This window comes from Gadus morhua, chromosome 4 (genome assembly GCF_902167405.1).
Source record: "Gadus morhua chromosome 4, gadMor3.0, whole genome shotgun sequence".
Taxonomy (NCBI): domain Eukaryota; kingdom Metazoa; phylum Chordata; class Actinopteri; order Gadiformes; family Gadidae; genus Gadus; species Gadus morhua.
Window position 1 is genome coordinate 43,435,974 of NC_044051.1, and position 19,633 is coordinate 43,455,606.

At 44.6% G+C, this 19,633-nt stretch overlaps 1 protein-coding gene across 3 annotated transcripts; it reads left to right on the top strand.

Annotated features, from left to right (window-relative positions):
* Positions 1 to 125: 125 nt before the first annotated feature.
* On the top strand, positions 126 to 13,097 carry iqcb1 (IQ motif containing B1). Of its 3 annotated transcripts, XM_030354290.1 has the most exons (15): positions 222 to 429; positions 5,857 to 6,282; positions 6,315 to 6,413; positions 6,497 to 6,614; positions 6,728 to 6,812; positions 6,999 to 7,098; positions 7,516 to 7,688; positions 7,815 to 7,924; positions 8,632 to 8,750; positions 8,890 to 8,956; positions 9,430 to 9,505; positions 9,808 to 9,956; positions 11,267 to 11,395; positions 11,834 to 11,984; positions 12,810 to 13,097. In XM_030354290.1, the coding sequence occupies exons 4-15, from the start codon at positions 6,564 to 6,566 to the stop codon at positions 13,055 to 13,057; spliced, it is 1,458 nt and encodes a 485-aa protein (XP_030210150.1). In that variant the 5' UTR covers positions 222 to 429; positions 5,857 to 6,282; positions 6,315 to 6,413; positions 6,497 to 6,563; the 3' UTR covers positions 13,058 to 13,097. The 3 variants fall into 3 exon arrangements, with proteins under 3 accessions (XP_030210149.1, XP_030210150.1, XP_030210151.1); XM_030354289.1 differs by lacking the exon at positions 6,315 to 6,413 and having other exon boundaries at positions 126 to 429; positions 5,857 to 6,055; XM_030354291.1 differs by lacking the exons at positions 5,857 to 6,282; positions 6,315 to 6,413 and having other exon boundaries at positions 340 to 429.
* Positions 13,098 to 19,633: the final 6,536 nt, after the last annotated feature.

A 19,633-nucleotide genomic window follows, 5' to 3' on the forward strand; every position in this document is an offset into this window, starting at 1 on the left:
AGATGAATATATTATAAGTATGATCGTGTCTGGTTTTTAGTATAAATCCGAATAATTTCCAGTCGACTTTCTGCTAAAATAGCAAAGTATTTCTTTATCATTCAAATCATTAATGAGTATTTAGTGTAATGCTGCCATCTTGTGGTCTATTATCCAAACTGCATAAATATTCAATAATTTGCGTCGCATTGCGATGACGAAAGAGATTAAACGTCTTATTACGATGACGAAAGACATCGTCGCATGTTGGATAATAATATATTAATCCATTTACATATGATGTCTATATATATATAAATATACATTTGACCAACCTGACTGAGATTAAAAACATGGAAGATAAAGTTGTTGTGGAGCTGAAGAATCTGGTTGACGACGCGACGTTAGCTCCTGAAGAGAAGACGACTTTAGTCCTCCACACACTGCGAGGTAATTAGACTTTACAAATGACATATTACCATTAAACGTTACACATTACACGTAACATGTTATATGTTACACGTTACATATTACTAGGGATGGGCATTTGAAGAAATGTCCTTGATCGAGCATCGCTAGAGTTATCGATCAATTATCGATTAATCATTAACTTTTTTCTATTGAAATTCCCGTTGGTAGAAAATACAAAATGCAGCATGTTTTTTATCAATGAAATCTTTATTCCAACAATAATGTATGGGCCAACATTAATACAATACAGTTAACTTGAAGACCTACAACTGTTTAACAGTTTTAAAATAATAAATACAGGCATTAGCCTATAGGTTATAGACCTATGCGGCGCTCGTAAAGTCCGAACAATGCGCCTACAGGCGCTCTTAAAGGTTTAGAAACGATTCAACAAGACTAAATCTGTAGCCTATTCCAATTACAATAAGTAGCCAACTTATCGGACAACAATAATCAAACAAAGGCAGTAGGCTAAAAGTGGGCATTAAACTGTATAACTGTTTTGAAAAAAAGGGGGGAAAAAGGCCGACATATAATGCCTAGGCTGCAGCCGGCGCGCGGAAAAGGCTCGCAACAAAAAGATGAGCCACCCATTTACAAACAATTGCATGAACTAGTCTATCTAAAAACAATACCTTATTGAACATATATAAGGCTGAACTTGTTGCTAGAATATCACCGTTTTGGCAAAATGTAACGACTCCAAGAGGCACCAAGCCGAAAGAAAAGCGGAGCGAGAGACAACACATTAAGAAAAAAAAGAGCGACTCACATACGGTGGTGACTGTCCCTACTGTCCATAGCATAACTCCAGCCTACATATTATTTTTGTTTAGGAATATAAGCATGTTAACATGCTCGGGGGTCAGACGCGAACGCTGCCTTGTAACTGTCAGTCCAGCAGCAGAAAACACCCGCTCTGACGGGACCGAAGTTGCGGGGATATTCAATTAAATGCTCCAAGACTCACAGTATGCAGCACAACATCCTTTTGATCGATAACAATATAAATTGATCGACGCATTTCTTAACGATCAATTATCGAGCATCGATTAATTATGCCCATCCCTACATATTACCATTCAACGTTCTACATTACATATTGCACATTACATATTCCATATTTAGTTCTCCCAACTACAAGGTATTAAGTATTTGTTTTCCACAATAGAGGTATTAAGTATTTCGTTCTCCACACTAAAAGGTTAATTTCTAATATTTTATTCATATCTTGATGCGTCTCTACGCATGTGAAACCTTTTGTGTTGATGGGTTATCACCACTAATATTGTTGTGTTTAAGGGTTATCACCACTAATATTGTTGTGTTTATGGGTTATCACCACTAATATTGTTGTGTTGATGGGTTATTTATCACCACTAATATTGTTGTGTTGATGGGTTATTTATCACCACTAATATTGTTGTGTTGATCGGTTATTTATCACCACTAATATTGTTTTGTTGATAGTCTATCACCACTAGTATTGTTGTGTTGATTGATAATCACCACTAGAATTGTTGTGTTGATGGTTTATCATCATCACCACTAGTATTGTTGTGTTGATGGGTTTCACCACTAGTATTGTTGTGTTGATAGTTTATCACCACTAGTATTGTTGTGTTGATGGGGTATCACCACTAGTATTGTTTATGTTGATGGTTATCACCACTAGTATTGTTGTGTAGTATTTAACCAACCCCAGGGGGGGGAGTATTATGGATTGACTGGGCTGACTGGTTTATGTATCTCTGGGCTGACTGGTTTATGTATCTGTGGGCTGCCTGGTTCATGTATCTCTGGGCTGACTGGTTTATGTATCTGTGGGCTGCCTGGTTCATGTATCTCTGGGCTGACTGGTTTATGTATCTCTGGGCTGACTGGTTTATGTATCTCTGGGCTGACTGGTTCATGTATCTGTGGGCTGACTGGTTCATGTATCTCTGGGCTGACTGGTTTATGTATCTCTGGGCTGACTGGTTTATGTATCTCTGGGCTGACTGGTTCATGTATCTGTGGGCTGCCTGGTTTATGTATCTCTGGGCTGCCTGGTTTATGTATCTCTGGGCTGACTGGTTCATGTATCTGTGGGCTGCCTGGTTTATGTATCTGTGGGCTGCCTGGTTTATGTATCTCTGGGCTGACTGGTTTATGTATCGCTGGGCTGCCTGGTTTATGTATCTCTGGGCTGACTGGTTTATGTATCGCTGGGCTGACTGGTTTATGTATCTCTGGGCTGACTGGTTCATGTATCTCTGGGCTGCCTGGTTTATGTATCTCTGGGCTGCCTAGTTTACGTATCTCTGGGCTGCCTGGTTTATGTTTCTCTGGGCTGACTGGTTATGTATCTCTGGGCTGCCTGGTTTATGTATCTCTGGGCTGCCTGGTTTATGTATCTCTGGGCTGACTGGTTTATGTATCGCTGGGCTGACTGGTTTATGTATCTCTGGGCTGACTGGTTCATGTATCTCTGGGCTGCCTGGTTTATGTATCTCTGGGCTGCCTGGTTTACGTATCTCTGGGCTGCCTGGTTTATGTATCTCTGGGCTGACTGGTTATGTATCTCTGGGCTGCCTGGTTTATGTATCTCTGGGCTGCCTGGTTTATGTATCTCTGGGCTGCCTGGTTTATGTATATCAGGGCCCCGTTTCCCGATAACGATGGATCTTCGCTCGTACGATCATTCTCCCGATGGATCTTGCGATCCATCGTCAATTTCTTTGGAGCGTTTCCCGAAACTCCTCTTAACGTGAACGCGCATCCGCTGCACTCACGACGTCGTAGGATTGTAACTGTCTACTGACACGGTGCTGAAATGGGCTCCGTAGGAGGGGGAGACGCAGGAATGTCGCAGGAAAATTGTGTTAAAAAGGGTTAAAATATATCCCCATCAAGGACAACAGCAGAGTAGCCTACAAAAAAAATAGACTGCAATTATATGAATGCTAAAGACATTAAAACACAATTGATTAGGCTTAAACCGACATATATCAGTCCTAATCCTGAATGCACTGTGCGTTTCACGGCATTTCCCCCCCTGAAATAATTCCTCTTCACACCTGTGAATAACCCGGGAGACGTCCATGATGAGGAATACAACGAAGCCCACCGTCTGGCCCGGTGCATCGTTGAGCGCACGATCGGGAGGTGGAAGTTGCGCTTTAGATGCCTTCACAAGTCAGTTTTCGCCGGCCAAGTCATGCGCCGTGATATGTGTGACGGCTATGTTGCACAACATTGCAGCTAAGGCTGGGGTGGCATTGCTTGAACCGGAGGACGTTGAGGACGATGACGATGAGGAAGATCGGTGTGAGGACGGCCTCCCTCATAACTACGCGGCTGGTTTGCATGCGCGTCGAATAGTGATTGAGACTTTTTTTTAACCCCCTCCACCCTCCCTCATGTCACTAAACATTCCCGTCAACTTGACCAATCCCCACAATATCCCAGCCTTTTGCCTGCTTCTTTGCTTGTTTTTTATATTTTTTTTTATTTCTTTTAATTTCTTTAATTTCGTTATTTTTTTTAATTTGTTTAATTTTTTTTTTTTTTTACATTATTTTATGCTACGTTTTATGAGTAGCCTATGTAAGTCTGCACAAATCCCCCCACTTTCTCTCACACATTTTGAGTGCCCTGCCTGCGCAAACATTTTCTGGACTGTCCCGTTTTATTTTGGCTATTTTAACATCTTTATTAATAAATTAATTAATAATCTTTATTAATTACCAAACTAAGAACATAAAGGCGCAATGCGTTTTAATAAAACGCATCCAATATACGGAATGTCCGATGGTGACGCCACTGAGGCTATAGCTGACGATGCTCTTAGCGTCCTACGAGTACCTACGAGCACCCCTGGAGTACTCGTTAGCTACGAGCGTTTTCAAGACGTTCGTGACCAACGATGCTTTCGGGAAACGCGGTGAAAACTCTACGATGCCCTTTCGACGCACTTCACGATCCACTTAGGCTAACGACGCTTTCGGGAAACGGGGCCCTGTGCTGTATTTGTTGTTGTGTAGACACAGTGATCTGATTGGTTGTTGTGTACATGCAGCGATCTAAGTGGTTGTTGTGAAGAAACATTGATCGGATTGGTTGTTGTTTAGACACATAGATCTGATTGGTTGTTGTGTAGACTAGGGTTGCCGGGGTATACGGTATTACCGGTGTTACCGGTGTTGAGGCCAACACCGTTTACTCGGTGTTGCACACCGGCAACACCGATTTTTTTTCCTTTTTTTTTTAGTAATAAAAAAGAAATTCAGTAAAAATGAATAATATAATTTTAATTAACAAAATTAAAATGTGTAGAATAGGCCACAGTTCTGCTCTGTGCGGGAGAATTGTCGCGCCGAGAATTGACGTGCTTCCTTACAAGACCGGTAACCATAGCAACGCCGGTAAACAAACCCCGCGGAGCCCAATCCCTACGTGAGCTCCCCGCGCTACGGCCATCCGGAGGCACACAGAGCTTTTGGCCGTGATATTATGATATATAAATTATATTATCCTATTATATAGCATGTTATAAGACGCCGAGAATTGGCGCGCTGCCAGCCGCTGTCACCGAGTGTGAGAGGAGAGTTGACGGAGAAGATGGCGGTTGACCTATAGTTTAAAAGTTAATACCGTTTATACCGGTAATACCGGTGTTGACACGAGCGTATTACTCGGTGTGAAAATGTCCACACCGCGGCAACCCTAGTGTAGACGCAATAATCTGATTGGTTGATGTTGTAGAGGCAGTGATCTGATTGGTTGTTGCGTCGACACAGTGATCTGATTGGTTGAGGTGTAGATACAGCGATGTAATTGGTTGTTGTGTAGACGCAGTGATCTGATTGGTGGTTTTGTAGATGCAGTGATCTGATTTGTTGATGGGTAGACACAGTGTTCTGATTGGTTGTTGTTTAGATGCAGTGATCTGATTGGTTGGCATTGTAGAGGCAGAGATCTCGTTGGTCGATGTTGTAAAGGCAGTGATCTGATTGGTTGATGTTGTAGAGGCAGTGATCTGATTGGTTGATGTTGTAGAGGCAGTGATCTGATTGGCTGATGTTGTAGAGGCAGTGATCTGATTGGTTGATGTTGCAGAGGCAGTGATCTGATTGGTTGATGTTGTAGAGGCAGTGATCTGATTGGTTGTTGTTGTAGAGGCAGTGGTCTGATTGGTTGATGTTGTAGAGGCATTGGTCTGATTGGTTGATGTTGCAGAGGCAGTGATCCGATTGGTTGATGTTGTAGATGTAGTGATCTGATTGGTTGATGTTGTAGATGTAGTGATCTGATTGGTTGATGTTGTAGATGTAGAGGTAGTGATCTGATTGGCTGATGTTGTAGAGGCAGTGATCTGATTGGCTGATGTTGTAGAGGCAGTGATCTGATTGGTTGACGTTGCAGAGGCCCTGACCAGGGGGTCGGTCGGTCCAACCCAGGACCTGGCCGGTCTGAAGAGGCGTCTTGTCGACGCCCACATCCTGGACTTCTGCTTAGCAGCCATGAGCCTGGAGCATGTTACCATGGAGACTGATGTACTGCGGCCGGGGAGGCTCACCATGGAGACCTGGAGGAACGCTGTGCACCTGGGCCAGATCCTCAGGTGAGGCTGCTATAGGCTCATCCTGACAGAGGTCAAAGGTCAACCAGGTGAAGCAGCTGACAGCTGAACCAGGTGACAGCTGAACCAGCTGACAGGTGAACCAGGTGGACCAGGTGACGGGTGAACCAGGTGGACCAGGTGACAGGTGGACCAGCTGACAGGTGCACCAGGTGAACCAGCCGACAGGTGTACTAGCTGACGAGTGTACCAGGTCAACCAGCTGACAGGTGTACCAGCTGACAGGTGTACCAGCTGACAGGTGTACTGGTGAACCAGGTGTACCAGCTGACAGGTGAACCAGCTGAACCAGCCGACAGGTGAACCAGCCGACAGGTGCACCAGGTGACAGGTGTACCAGGTGAACCAGGTGTACCAGCTGACAGGTGAACCAGGTGTCTTGTTCTGGTCTAAAGCTGAGCCCGATGTATTTCATTCTTCTAGTTCCTGCTGTGTGGGGGCGGAGCCTGACAAAGACCAGAAGGCCTTCTACAGGCTTCTGCCGTCGGTCATGGAGGGACTGCTTTCATTGGCTTGCAGGCTGATGACTCAAGTAGCAGAGGTACCTCTCTCTGTGCGTCTGTCTCCCTGCTGGCCTGACTACCTGTCTCTCTGAGTACCTGTCGGTCTGTCTGTCTGCCTAACTGTCTGTCTGTCTGTCCGTCTGTGCGGCAGAGAACAGAGTGTCTCTCTCTCTATAGGACGGTCATGGATTCGGTGGGGTGGCTCCTCGGAGCCCACAGCGGTCTCACCCCTCAAGGTAGACCATGAGCTACCATCGTTACCATAGTTACCACGGTGCACCAGAGATCCCAGACACAGCCTGTTGCCATAGCTACCATGGTGCACCAGAGATAATAGATACGGGCAGTTACCATAGTTCCCATGTTTCACCACGGGTACCAGACACCGCCTGTTACCATAGTAACCATGTTCCTCCCTCTAGTTCTGAGCTCTCTGTATTATGAGAGGATGCAGGTGTGCGACGATGTCATCATCTCTCTGGTCTGCGTCTCACTGTGGAGTCAAATCTGCAGAACCAGCAGGTAACCTGTCTGTCTGACCCTTACTTTAACTTAACCTGTCTGACCCTTACTTTAACTTAACCTGTCTGACCCTTACTCTTGCCATAACTTAACTTATCTTTCCTTTCCTCTTAACTTATCTTACCTTTACTCTTATCTCCCTCTAACCCTTGCCACAACTTAATTTATCTTGACGTAATCTTACCTTACCTTAAGTTAAGTGAACTCCTGTCTTTGGCCTTACCTGAGCAGTGACTTCCTGTCTTTGGCCTTACCTGAGCAGTGACTTCCTGTCTTTGGCCTTACCTGAGCAGTGACTTCCTGTCTTTGGCCTTACCTGAGCAGTGACTTGCTGTCTTTGGCCTTACCTGAGCAGTGACTTCCTGTCTTTGGCCTTACCTGAGCAGTGACTTCCTGTCTTTGGCCTTACCTGAGCAGTGACTTCCTGTCGGGGTTGAGTGACGACTCCGTGCTCCTGTTGATGAACGACGCTGTCGGCCAGTTGGCTGTCAGCTCTGACAACGCAGTGGGCGGAGCTTGCATTGGCTTGCTTGTCCTAATAGCCAATCAGCTGGACAGGCCACGCCACGCCCTCCTCCGCACCTTCCCAGGTAAGAAGAGGGTGATGTCACGTTCTCCACCTATGACGTCATGACGTCAGAACGAAGGAAACAGAAACAGAGGGACGTCATAGTGATGTCAAACATTGTTACCAAATAACTCCACCTGATTGACAGGTTTGGACCGCCTTCTCAACAAAGACTGGAGGAGGCGGGGCTTCAAGCAAGAGGTCGATCAGCTCATTGCAATCCTTCATTCTGATTGGCCCACAGCAGAGAACACCCAGGTCTGTACAGTTGTTTTATTAATAATAACATGCTAATTGGTTGTTGTGGCATTGATAGCTAACATGCTAACGTAGTGTGCTCACTGTGTGTGTAGGCGTGTTGATAGCTAACATGCTAACTGTGTGTGAGCGCGTGCACACAGTGAGCATGCTAACGTAGCTTGCTTACTGTGTGCAGGCGTGTTGTGGGCACATGCTAACGTAGCGTGCTCCCTGTGTTCTGAGCGTGTGCTAACGTAGCGTGCTAACTGTGTGCAGGCTTGTTGTGTGCGCGTGCTAACATGCTGACGTAGCTTGCTCACTGTATGCAGGCATGATGAGAGCGCATGCTAACATGCTAACGTAGCGTGCTCCCTGTGTGATGGCGTGTTGAGCGCGTGTGCTAACATGCTAACGTAGCGTGCTCTCTGTGCAGACGTGTTGTGAGCGTATGCTAACGTAGCGTGCTCACTGTGTGCAGGCGTGTTGTGAGCGTGCGCTAACAAGCTAACGTAGCGTGCTCACTGTGCAGGCGTGCTGTGAGCGCGTGCTAACATGCTAATGTAGCATGCTCACCGTGTGCAGGCGGGTTGTGAGCACGTGCTAACGTAGTGTGCTCACTCTGTGCAGGCGGGTTGTGAGCGCGTGCTAACATGCTAATGTAGCATGCTCACCGTGTGCAGGCGGGTTGTGAGCGCGTGCTAACGTAGTGTGCTCACTCTGTTCAGGCAGGTTGTGAGCGCGTGCGGGCCGCCTGTGTGATCCAGGCCGCGTGGAGAGGTCATGTGACCAGAAATAGAATCAAGAACCTGCCCAGAGCGGTTGGCCTCCTGCAGAGGAAATACAGGTCCGTCCGTCCGTCTGTCTGTCTGTCTGTCCGTCCGTCCGTCTGTCCCTCAACATGCACACCTGTCTGTCTCTCATCCTGTCTGTCTCTTAACATATCTACATGTCTGTCTCTCCATCTGTCTACCTGTCTGGTTCAGGGCGAAGGTCAATCAGCGAAAACTTCTGGAACAGACGAATCGTTGGGAAGCAGAGCTCAAATACCAGGTAGGAGTGGCTTAATGTGTAGCTCAGATACCAGGTGGGATTAGCTTAATGTGTAGCGCAGATACCAGGTGGGAGTGGCTTAATGTGTAGCTCAGATACCAGGTGGGAGTGGCTTAATGTGTAGCTCAGATACCAGGTGGGAGTGGCTTAATGTGTAGCTCAGATACCAGGTGGGTGTGGCTTAATGTGTAGCGCAGATACCAGGTGGGTGTGCCTTAATGTGTAGCTCAGATACCAGGTGGGAGTGGCTTAATGTGTAGCTCAGATACCAGGTGGGAGTGGCTTAATGTGTAGCTCAGATACCAGGTGGGTGTGGCTCAATGTAAGATACCAGGATAAATCAGGTCTCTCTGTTTGCGTGGGTGTGTGTTTGTGTGGGGTGTGTTTGTGTTGGTGTGTGTTTGTGTGGTGTGTGTTTGTGTTTGTGTGGTGTGTGTTTTTGTTTGTGTGGTGTGTGTTTGTGTGGGTTCCAGGTATATTTGAGGAGACAACGAGCCAGAAGGCGTTTCCACCAGAAGCAGAAACAGCTGCTTCACCTTCTACCAGCTGGTAAAGTACATCTTCTCATACCCAACCCTGACTAGCTAGTAGAAAACATACATAACCTCAATAGATCAGTTACTGATTGATAACAACCATACTGATGTCATTATTCTAGCGCTGGTCCGGGGGTACCAGTGACTGACTGATGATGTCATTGTTCTAGGTACCAGTTACTGACTGATGATGTCATTATTCTAGTGCTGGTCTGGAGGTACCAGTTACTGACTGATGATGTCATTATGGTACCAGTGACTGACTGATGATGTCATTATGGTACCAGTGACTGACTGATGATGTCATTGTTCTAGCGCTGGTCCAGAGGTACCAGCACCAGCTGGAGGGTTCTGCTGCCGTGGCAATCCAGAGATGGTGGCGAGGGCACCGGGAGGAGAGGAGCTTCCACACACTCCGTCACGCACACACACAGCACCGCGCAGCGAGCACCCTGCAGAGAGCGGTACACACACACACACACACACACACACACACACACACACACACACACACACTATAAAGGTTTGTGTTAATAATAATTATTATTCTGTTAGTTTATACTGTATAAAGGATATTAATATTTTAGTATGTAAAGGGTTACATTAATAAAGGTATTATTATTAAGTACAAATATTATACTATATAAAGGATAGTATTCATAAAGGCATTATTATTATATATAATGATACTATATAAATGATAATATTAATGAAGGTATTATTATTATTATACTTTAGTTTATGCTACACGTGAACCTCCTAAGATGGCGCAATTTGATTGGTTCGCTATCTTGGGATATAAAATACACATTTTATATCCCGAGATAGCGGGAAACATCCAATATCCCATTGTTGAGATCTCAAACTCGGGATATTGTCTTCATCGCTACTTCATCGATATAAAGGATATTAATAAAGGTATTATGTCATATTATTTTGTATAAAGGATATTAAAAAGGTATTAAATTGGAATGTAGACAAACATATGTGTATTTTAGAGATGTGTGGATGGGCTATTATTTTATCCGCCACCGCATCACAATTATTTTTTGCAAAAAAAAAGAAAGCCTTGATATCAAAGAAACGCAGACTTGAGCCTATTCACTCTAAAATTCCACCGCACAACATTCAAACATGCATGTTCACATTTTTTATGGTACATAACAACCCCAAAACTTGTCTGCTTGCGTTGCAAAAAGTTTTTCAACAATTTTTCTTACCTTCTTTCTTGGCTGAGGATGTTATTGAACTAGAAGTTGAATTTGTTCAGAACATCTCACGCTGCCATTGCAGAACGTCACTTCTGAGTCAAATCACTCCGTGATCTCTTTTAAATTCCTTATTCCACGAGTGGTAGGCTATAATGACGGGCTGTTAAATATAACTAATATCGAAGCAGAATAACCCAGGCGCAGTCTCATCTATGAGACGTTTACTGAGTGGCGCTGCAACGAGGCGCGTCATGGGATGGATCGGCACTTAATTTGAACTTTTTGTCTTTCGGGAGTGTTTGTGTGTATTGAACAATGTATATTTTTAATTTGATTGGTTAAACCGCCACCCGCCCGAATTTAATTAAAATATTATTCTTTGTCACGTCATCCGCCTGGCCCGCGGTTTAGCGGACTGCCAACGGTGCATCTCTAGTGTATATACAAATGTATATGATCGTGTATGAATATAAATACTTAAAACATAACATATAACATACATATATACTCGTTGGTGTGTATGTATATATATGTGTGTAAGCGTGTTTGCTTGTCCTCTGCAGGTTCTTAACTTCCTGAGGAAACGCAGAGGTTTGAAGGCCCCTCCCACGTGCTTTAAATTGATTGGTCTGACGGACAGACGAAGGGCGGAGCTAAATAAAGAGGTGGAGCATTATGTGCGTCATAATCCGGTATGTACTTCATGTTTATTCATATAGCTTTTATTCATCCACATGTATCCAACATCTCATGGGGACATGCATATAACATGTAAACAATTCATTACCTTCTAACATGTTATAAATACATTCCCTTCAGGACACATGTTATATAATACACACACCATGTTATGAATACACTGACTTTGTGAAACATGTTAACATGTAAACATTACATACATGTTATGAATACTGTAATGAAGACCATGAATCTAACGTGTGTGTGTAGTCATTTGTTGTGTCATTAACGTGTGTGTGTGTGTGTAGTCGTGCGCTGTGTCAGTAACGTGTGTGTGTGTGTGTGTGTGTGTGTGTGTGTGTGTGTGTGTGTGTGTGTGTGTGTGTGTGTGTGTGTGTGTGTGTGTGTGTGTGTGTGTGTGTGTGTGTGTGTGTGTGTGTGTGTGTGTGTAGTCGTACGCTGTCTCCCAGCAGGCCTGCAGTCAGCTGTTCCTCCAGACCCAGAGCCTCCTCCTCTCCACTGACCTGGAGCTCTACGCCCGCCGACAGCAGCACAGAGACGCCCTGCTGGCACACACCAACACACAGCTGGACCTGCTGGCAGGTAACCAGGCCTAACCCACCCTAACCAGGCCTAACCCACCCTAACCAGGCCTAACTGACCCTAACCAGGCCTAACTAAACCCTAACCAGGCCTAACTAACCCTAACCAGGCCTAACTGACCCTAACCAGGCCTAACTGACCCTAACCAGGCCTAACTGACCCAAACCAGACCTAACTAACCCTAACTGACCCTAACCAGGCCTAACTGACCCTAACCAGGCCTAACTGACCCTAACCAGGCCTAACTGACCCTAACCAGGCCTAACCCACCCTACCCAGGCCTAACTGACCCTAACCAGGCCTAACCAGGCCTAACTGACCCTAACCAGGCCTAACTAACCCTAACCAGGCCTAACTAACCCTAACAAGACCTAAACCACTATAACCAGGCCTAACCCACCCTAACCAGGCCTAACCCACCCTAACCAGGCCTAACCCACACTAACCAGACCTAACCCACACTAACCAGGCCTAACCCACCCTAACCAGGCCTAACCCACCCTAACCAGGCCTAACCCACCCTAACCAGGCCTAACCCACCCTAACCAGGCCTAACCCACACTAACCAGACCTAACCCACCCTAACCAGGCCTAACCCACCCTAACCAGGCCTAACCCACCCTAACTAGGCCTAACCCACCCTAACCAGGCCTAACCCACCCTAACTAGGTCTAACCAGGCCTAACCCACCCTAACCAGGCCTAACCCACCCTAACCAGCTTAACCAGGCCTAACCCACCCTAACCAGGCCTAACCCACCCTAACCAGACCTAACCCACCCTAACCAGGCCTAACCCACCCTAACCAGACCTTCCTCTTCTGCAGACGCCCCCTCCCTGGGGGTTGCCACGGCTACAGAGGTGCAGGTCTTCCACAGTCGCTCCGGGCCGGTGGCGGCCTGGGCCCAGCATTCCCATGATGCATTGCTGCAGGCAAGCAGCCTGCCCTGGTGGAACCGCTGGCTGGATAACCCTGATGACCTCACTTCCACCCTAAGTCCCGCCTCTCAAGTAGAGCTGGCAGTCGGGTTGGATTCTGATTGGAAGTTTGATTGTCCAGTAAAAATGATTTAAGATATTCAACACATCAATTAAAACCTTGGTTAATCCTAAAGTATTTGAATCTGTTACTTTACCTTGAATGTTCGCATTAGAGCTAAGAAAAAGATTAATTTAGGTTAATTTAGTGCTAGCATTAGAGGTAGACCAGGTTAATTTAGGTTAACTTAGTGCTAGCATTAGAGGTAGACCAGGTTAATTTAGGTTAACTTAGTGCTAGCATTAGAGGTAGACAAGGTTAATTTAGGTTAATTTAGTGCTAGCATTAGAGGTAGACCAGGTTAATTTAGGTTAACTTAGTGCTAGCATTAGAGGTAGACCAGGTTAATTTAGGTTAACTTAGTGCTAGCATTAGAGGTAGACCAGCTTAATTTAGGTTAACTTAGTGCTAGCATTAGAGGTAGACCAGATTAATTTAGGTTAACTTAGTGCTAGCATTAGAGGTAGACCAGGTTAATTTAGGTTAACTTAGTGCTAGCATTAGAGGTAGACCAGGTTAATTTAGGTTAATTTAGTGCTAGCATTAGAGGTAGACCAGGTTAATTTAGGTTAACTTAGTGCTAGCATTAGAGGTAGACCAGGTTAATTTAGGTTAACTTTGTGCTATCATTAGAGGTAGACCAGGTTAATTTAGGTTAACTTAGTGCTAGGATTAGAGGTAGACCAGGTTAATTTAGGTTAACTTAGTGCTAGCATTAGAGGTAGACCGGGTTAATTTAGCTGTTAATGTAATCGTGATGTATCATCCTCTCCATTTTGGAATAATAGGAGCCTTGGAATGGCTTGTGATGATGCTCTTTATTATACATCATCATTTGTACACTTAAATTACACACCCAGGGTATCTGCAGGATTCAGCAAGTCAAAGTTAAGATATTTGATATTTAAGACCTAAAACACGCGATGGTGGGGGTTGGCAACAGACGCGAGCCAAAATCGGAAACGGACGTCTTCGAGCCAACTGTCCTTGAATTTGCACACCCATCGTCGCAGACTAGCTAGCAAGCACGCAGATAATCGTTTATATATGCAGCTAGCAAGAAAGAAGCCTCTCTACATGTCCTTCCTAAAATTTAAGACCTTGAGTTACAGTATTTAAGACCAGCATATGACATTTGTAACGAATTTAAGACTTTTTAAGGGCTTACATTTAGAAACAAGAATTGAAGACTTTTTGAGGATGCGCGGACACCCTGTACACACCATCACTTATATTGAATTAGAATTTATACATGTATATTATTAAACTATCATTTATACACTTATATTACACACCATAATTTATACACTTATATTACACACCATCATTGCAATTCTCTAAAGTTGTAATGTTGCATTTTCTAATTCTTCCATGAAGCAGATACCTCCAGGTCCTCAAGGTTTGCTGATATAAAGCATTGTTTAAAAAGTGCATTATACATTAAGTTCTAGTACTTATACAGAGAATAGACAACAGGGAACGCCCCATTTTTGAACGGCTCTGGTTCTGGAAGAAGATCTCTCCCATTTATTTTTCTGCATTGACTTCAGAAAGTGTGTGTGTGTGCGGTTCTACCGTTTTTAAAACATGTGAGTTCAGTTACGTGCTCTTTCAACATGATGCATTCCTAGCCTTTATCCGACCCAAACTACTACATAGCACTGCTATATCTTATAGGTTTTATTTAATTTATTCTTACTACTCACTGCGGCAGACAAGATTAGTACAACTCTCTCAGCTAACTAGCGAGCATGCTAAGCTCACCAAAACCCTGTAGTCTTCTCCTTCACACTGGTCCCCTCTCCAGTCCCACCTGTACCGGTTTCCACCCAGTGGACGCTGGTCCTCACTCCAGTCCAGTCCGACCTGTACTGGTTTCCACCCAGTGGACGCTGGTCCTCACTCCAGTCCAGTCCGACCTGTACTGGTTTCCACCCAGTGGACGCTGGTCCTCACTCCACTCCAGTCCCACCTGTACTGGTTTCCACCCAGTGGACGCTGGTCCTCACTCCAGTCCGGTCCGACCTGTACTGGTTTCCACCCAGTGGACGCTGGTCCTCACTCCAGTCCAGTCCGACCTGTACTGGTTTCCACCCAGTGGACGCTGGTCCTCACTCCAGTCCAGTCCGACCTGTACTGGTTTCCACCCAGTGGACACTGGTCCTCCGTCATGAAGGCTCTGTGGTTAACGGTCCGTTCAGCGGCAGCACTCATCGACGGCTTGACTTTCGCGCCGGCGGTAAACGTTTTCATGGTTTCAGCGAGCTCCACCAATCAAGACGTCCTGTCTTCAGGATTGTGGGCAATGTTCAATGCAGTGCTTATAAATGGCCACGAATAAAAAACGTAAAAAATAAAAAACTCCTCCCTGCAGTCTGCCACTCTATCTGATTACCGCAATACCAAACTAAACCGTCTAGTTTACTGGACTATATCTGATTAATACCAAACTAAACCGTCTAGTTTACTGGACTATATCTGATTAATACCAAACTAAACCGTCTAGTTTACTGGACTATATCTGATTAATACCAAACTAAACCGTCTAGTTTACTCAACTATATCTGATTAATACCAAACTAAACCGTCTAGTTGACTGGACTATATCTGATTAATACCAAACTAAACCGACCTCTAGAAATAGGACAACTGAATCGCACACACAAACTCTACTTTTCCCCAAGCTTGTCGGAAGGCAAGCTTAAATAAAGTGTCTGGTTTAAATTGACCGTCTAGGGACTGCCCATGGTAGAAATACATTCGTTAAACTTCTCTGCTGAATCCTTCCTCTTGGCACTCAATGAGTGCCTGGGATAAACCCTGCGTAGCTCCACCCCTCAACACCAATAAACCCTGCGTAGCTCCGCCCCTCACAACACCAATAAACCCTGCGTAGCTCCGCCCCTCACATAACCTATCAACTGGTTAGCTCCGCCCCTCACAACACCAATAAACCCTGCGTAACTCCGCCCCTCACAACACCAATAAACCCTGCGTAGCTCCGCCCCTCACCAATAAACCCTGCGTAGCTCCGCCCCTAACCAGGAAACCCTGCGTAGCTCCGCCCCTCACCTATAAACCCTGCGTAGCTCCGCCCCTAACCAGGAAACCCTGCGTAGCTCCGCCCCTCACCAATAAACCCTGCGTAGCTCCGCCCCTCACCAATAAACCCTGCGTAGCTCCACCCCTCGCCAGGAAACCTGGGCCACACCTATAGAGTGGCGAAGTCATGCCCCTTCCGGTAGAGCCCATGGGACCTATGAGATCGAAAAATATGAATGGGTTTCAATGGAGAGAAAGTAATTATCTTCTGGTCCCAGTCTTTATATGCCCCGGAATACACATATGATGTTTGTGGATTTAAATGATAATTTTGTGGTTAGGGTTAGAGTTTGACCGTTTATTGTGCAATAGTTCAGTTACAGGCTGTAGAGAAAACACTAAACTAAACTAAACTAAACTAAACTAAACTAAACTAAACTAAACTAAACACGTCTCGTATGTGCCGTCACGCTCCCTGCGACTCTCGGAGTTCCGAGTGCGGCTGGTGACGTATATTATTGGCGTTGAGAGCAGCGAAGCGCTGTAGTTCACAAAGCGGCCTCACATAAAACCTAACATTATCAAACTTCTTCATGAAAATGTATAGTTTTCTTTACATAAAAGATGATCATTTAGATCAGGAATCAGGAAAACAACTCCCGCCGTTTTTCTGGGCATTTGCTCTCGAATAAGTGCAGACATAAAACACCCTCAACATATCAAAATGTGTCCCATATTGGTTGGAATTTTCGACGTGAGAAATGACATAACTCCTTTCAAAGAGGCGTACCCTCTACCAAACTATGCTTGTTCAAACAAAGAGAAGTGCACCTGTGTCCGACTTGACGTTGTGGGAACTTGACGAGTATCTGACCCTAACCCTAACCCTAACCCTAGTTCTGGCGGATGTGCTCAAGTCTTGTGCATGCGTGCGCGTGAATGCAGGCGATCTGAAACCCGCCTAAAGTAAGCTTGCAAACTTTTTGCTGTATATCAAGCAGAGACAGCTATTCATTAGGTGCGTTTCCATCCCCCTGATTTTATGCGAACTTTGAAGTATCGAATCATAAAAACCCTCTAATTCGCCAAAAAGTTTATCCGCTCGCTTGAGGTGGTTTTCGAAAAATGCGAAAGAGAGCAAATTCGCAAAATGGGAGATGGAAACACACTTTTCGTAACAGCTGTGTATAGCGAACTTTGAACACACAGGACTGACGTCTTTCCGATTTCCGCATAATGACCGGCCATAGCAACCCTGCCGAAATCAACGTTTAACGCCATCACCGAATTGTGCTCTCCCATACGTAAGGCACTCAACGTCGTCCTCGTATTTCCCTTGCTACCGCTGTGTACATTGTAATTTCTCTATTTCTTTGTCTACGGATGGAAGTTAAAATAGCCAATGATAACTTCAATGAAAGAACAATTATGACTTGCCCAAGGGAAACCAATTGCTGCTGAATTCCTCTCTCCATGTTTGTTGTTTGTTGTTACTCTTCTCTATTGGCGGACTAACCGCTTTTTGTTACATTTGTTACAGCTTTTCTACTTCTACCATTTATTACAGCCACGTATCGGCATACATTTTTTGCCTACAGTGCCACCTCCAGGCAGAACTAGGGAAGTTTCCCGCTCCAACCACTTGATGGAAACGCACCTAATTCGATACTTTTTTGCGAACTTTCTAAAGATTTGCATCACCTTTTAGATGGAAACGCAGTGGCGCAAGAAAATTGCGCCCCAGGCCAATGGTATTGCTTTTCTTTTTTGTTATCACCACATGAATGGACATTTCAGCGAATCAATCAAATAGGCTACCTCCCTCTGCAGCATTCGCCTCACAACTAGCCTACATGTAGAGAGGAGATAGATCGCTAACTAGCAGAGAGTTGTAAGCAGTTTCCACCCATTTCAGTGGAGGAATTGGACTAGCCCAAGCAATGTTATACTTAAAAGGTGCAAGTAAGTTACATAGTAATTCAATCTTTCAGCCTTTAGCATATCGGAACAAAATGAAGCAACTGTCCCATATTTCTAACTGCATTTGAATTAATACAGGAAATCAAATCTACCAAAATGGGGGGGGGGGGGGGGGGGGGGGGGGCGTCTAGGAGTTGCATGCAAACCAGCAAATCACAGACAGAGTAGGGCGGGCCTTGGTGTGAAAATAGTAGGATTAGTAAATACGCGTTCCGTCTCCTGCCAGAATTCCGGCTTTAGCGAAGTCAAACCTCTGGATCGCTGTAAATAAAATGGTACATTATCTTGCTCTGTACAAATATGATGACACAGGGTTAGGGTTAGGGTTATGGGTCCTTATTGCATCAAATATAGAACATTTATTTACTACTTAAAATTTGAATTCTTTATGATCATCTTACAATGGACTAATATAGAGGCAATCAACTAAAAATTAAACAAACTCTGATTGGAACCATTAGAGCCAAAACGTTGTGCTGAGGCCGTCTTCCCCCGCCAGAGGGCAGTAGAGAACAAGAGATGTCTCAGCTGTCATGGAGAATAGTAGAATTATAATGTCGAGTGGTAGTTTAATGTAGAATTATATTTTTTTATAATAGTAGTTATAATGTAGAATAGTAGAATTATAATGTCGAGTGGTAGTTATAATGTAGAATTATATTGTATAATAGTAGTTATAATGTAGAATAGTAGAATCATAATTTCGAATGGTAGTTATAATGTAGAATGGTATAATTATATAATATAATGGTAGAATGTATTTCAAGTGTGGTGTGCTGATGTTAAAAGTCGTTTAAATGTTCATTCTCTAGTCATTTTATAGTAAAATGTTGACATTTCAACCCTTATTGTTATTATCTTGTTATATTTATCATGCCTTTTCTGCATTGGACTCTGGACTGTATGCTTTATAATTTGATGAGGAAGTATAATATGAGGTCTATGTTTGAGTCCAACATGTTTAGAATAACGGACTATGTTATACACTATGTTATGGACTATATTATGGACTACATCATGCACTATGTTATGGACTATATTATGGTCTACATCATGCACTATGTTATGGACTATATTATGGACTACATCATGCACTATGTTATGGACTATATTATGGACTACATCATGCACTATGTTATGGCCTATATTATGGACTACATCATGCACTATGTTATGGCCTATATTATGGTCTACATCATGCACTATGTTATGGCCTATATTATGGACTACATCATGCACTATGTTATGGCCTATATTATGGTCTAGATCATGCACTATGTTATGGCCTATGTTCCTGCGGGAAGAAGGGTACCGCTGTATGAGTCCAATATGTTTATTAGGTATAATAGCATATATAACAGTACTATGAGTCAAGATGTATGGCCTATAGTATAGACTATGTTATGCACTGTATTCCAGCGAGATGAAGGGTACCGCTGCACGCGCAGTGCAGCGCAGCGGAGCTGGAAGCGGTGCACGTGCACGGCTCCGTAGGACCGCGTGCGCCTGCGTACACGCGCTCCGGCAGCACGGGAGCCTATTGTAAAGCGGCTGGCGGAGTCTTGAGCCGCGGAGCCGCAGTCACCGAC

Coding starts and splice junctions, on each gene's coding strand:
- iqcb1 (XM_030354289.1), top strand. CDS start 333: ATGGAAGATAAAGTTGTTGTGGAGCTGAAGAATCTGGTTGACGACGCG. Junction 430..5,856: donor AGTCCTCCACACACTGCGAG/GTAATTAGACTT, acceptor TTGACGTTGCAG/AGGCCCTGACCAGGGGGTCG. Junction 7,689..7,814: donor CCTCCTCCGCACCTTCCCAG/GTAAGAAGAGGG, acceptor CCTGATTGACAG/GTTTGGACCGCCTTCTCAAC.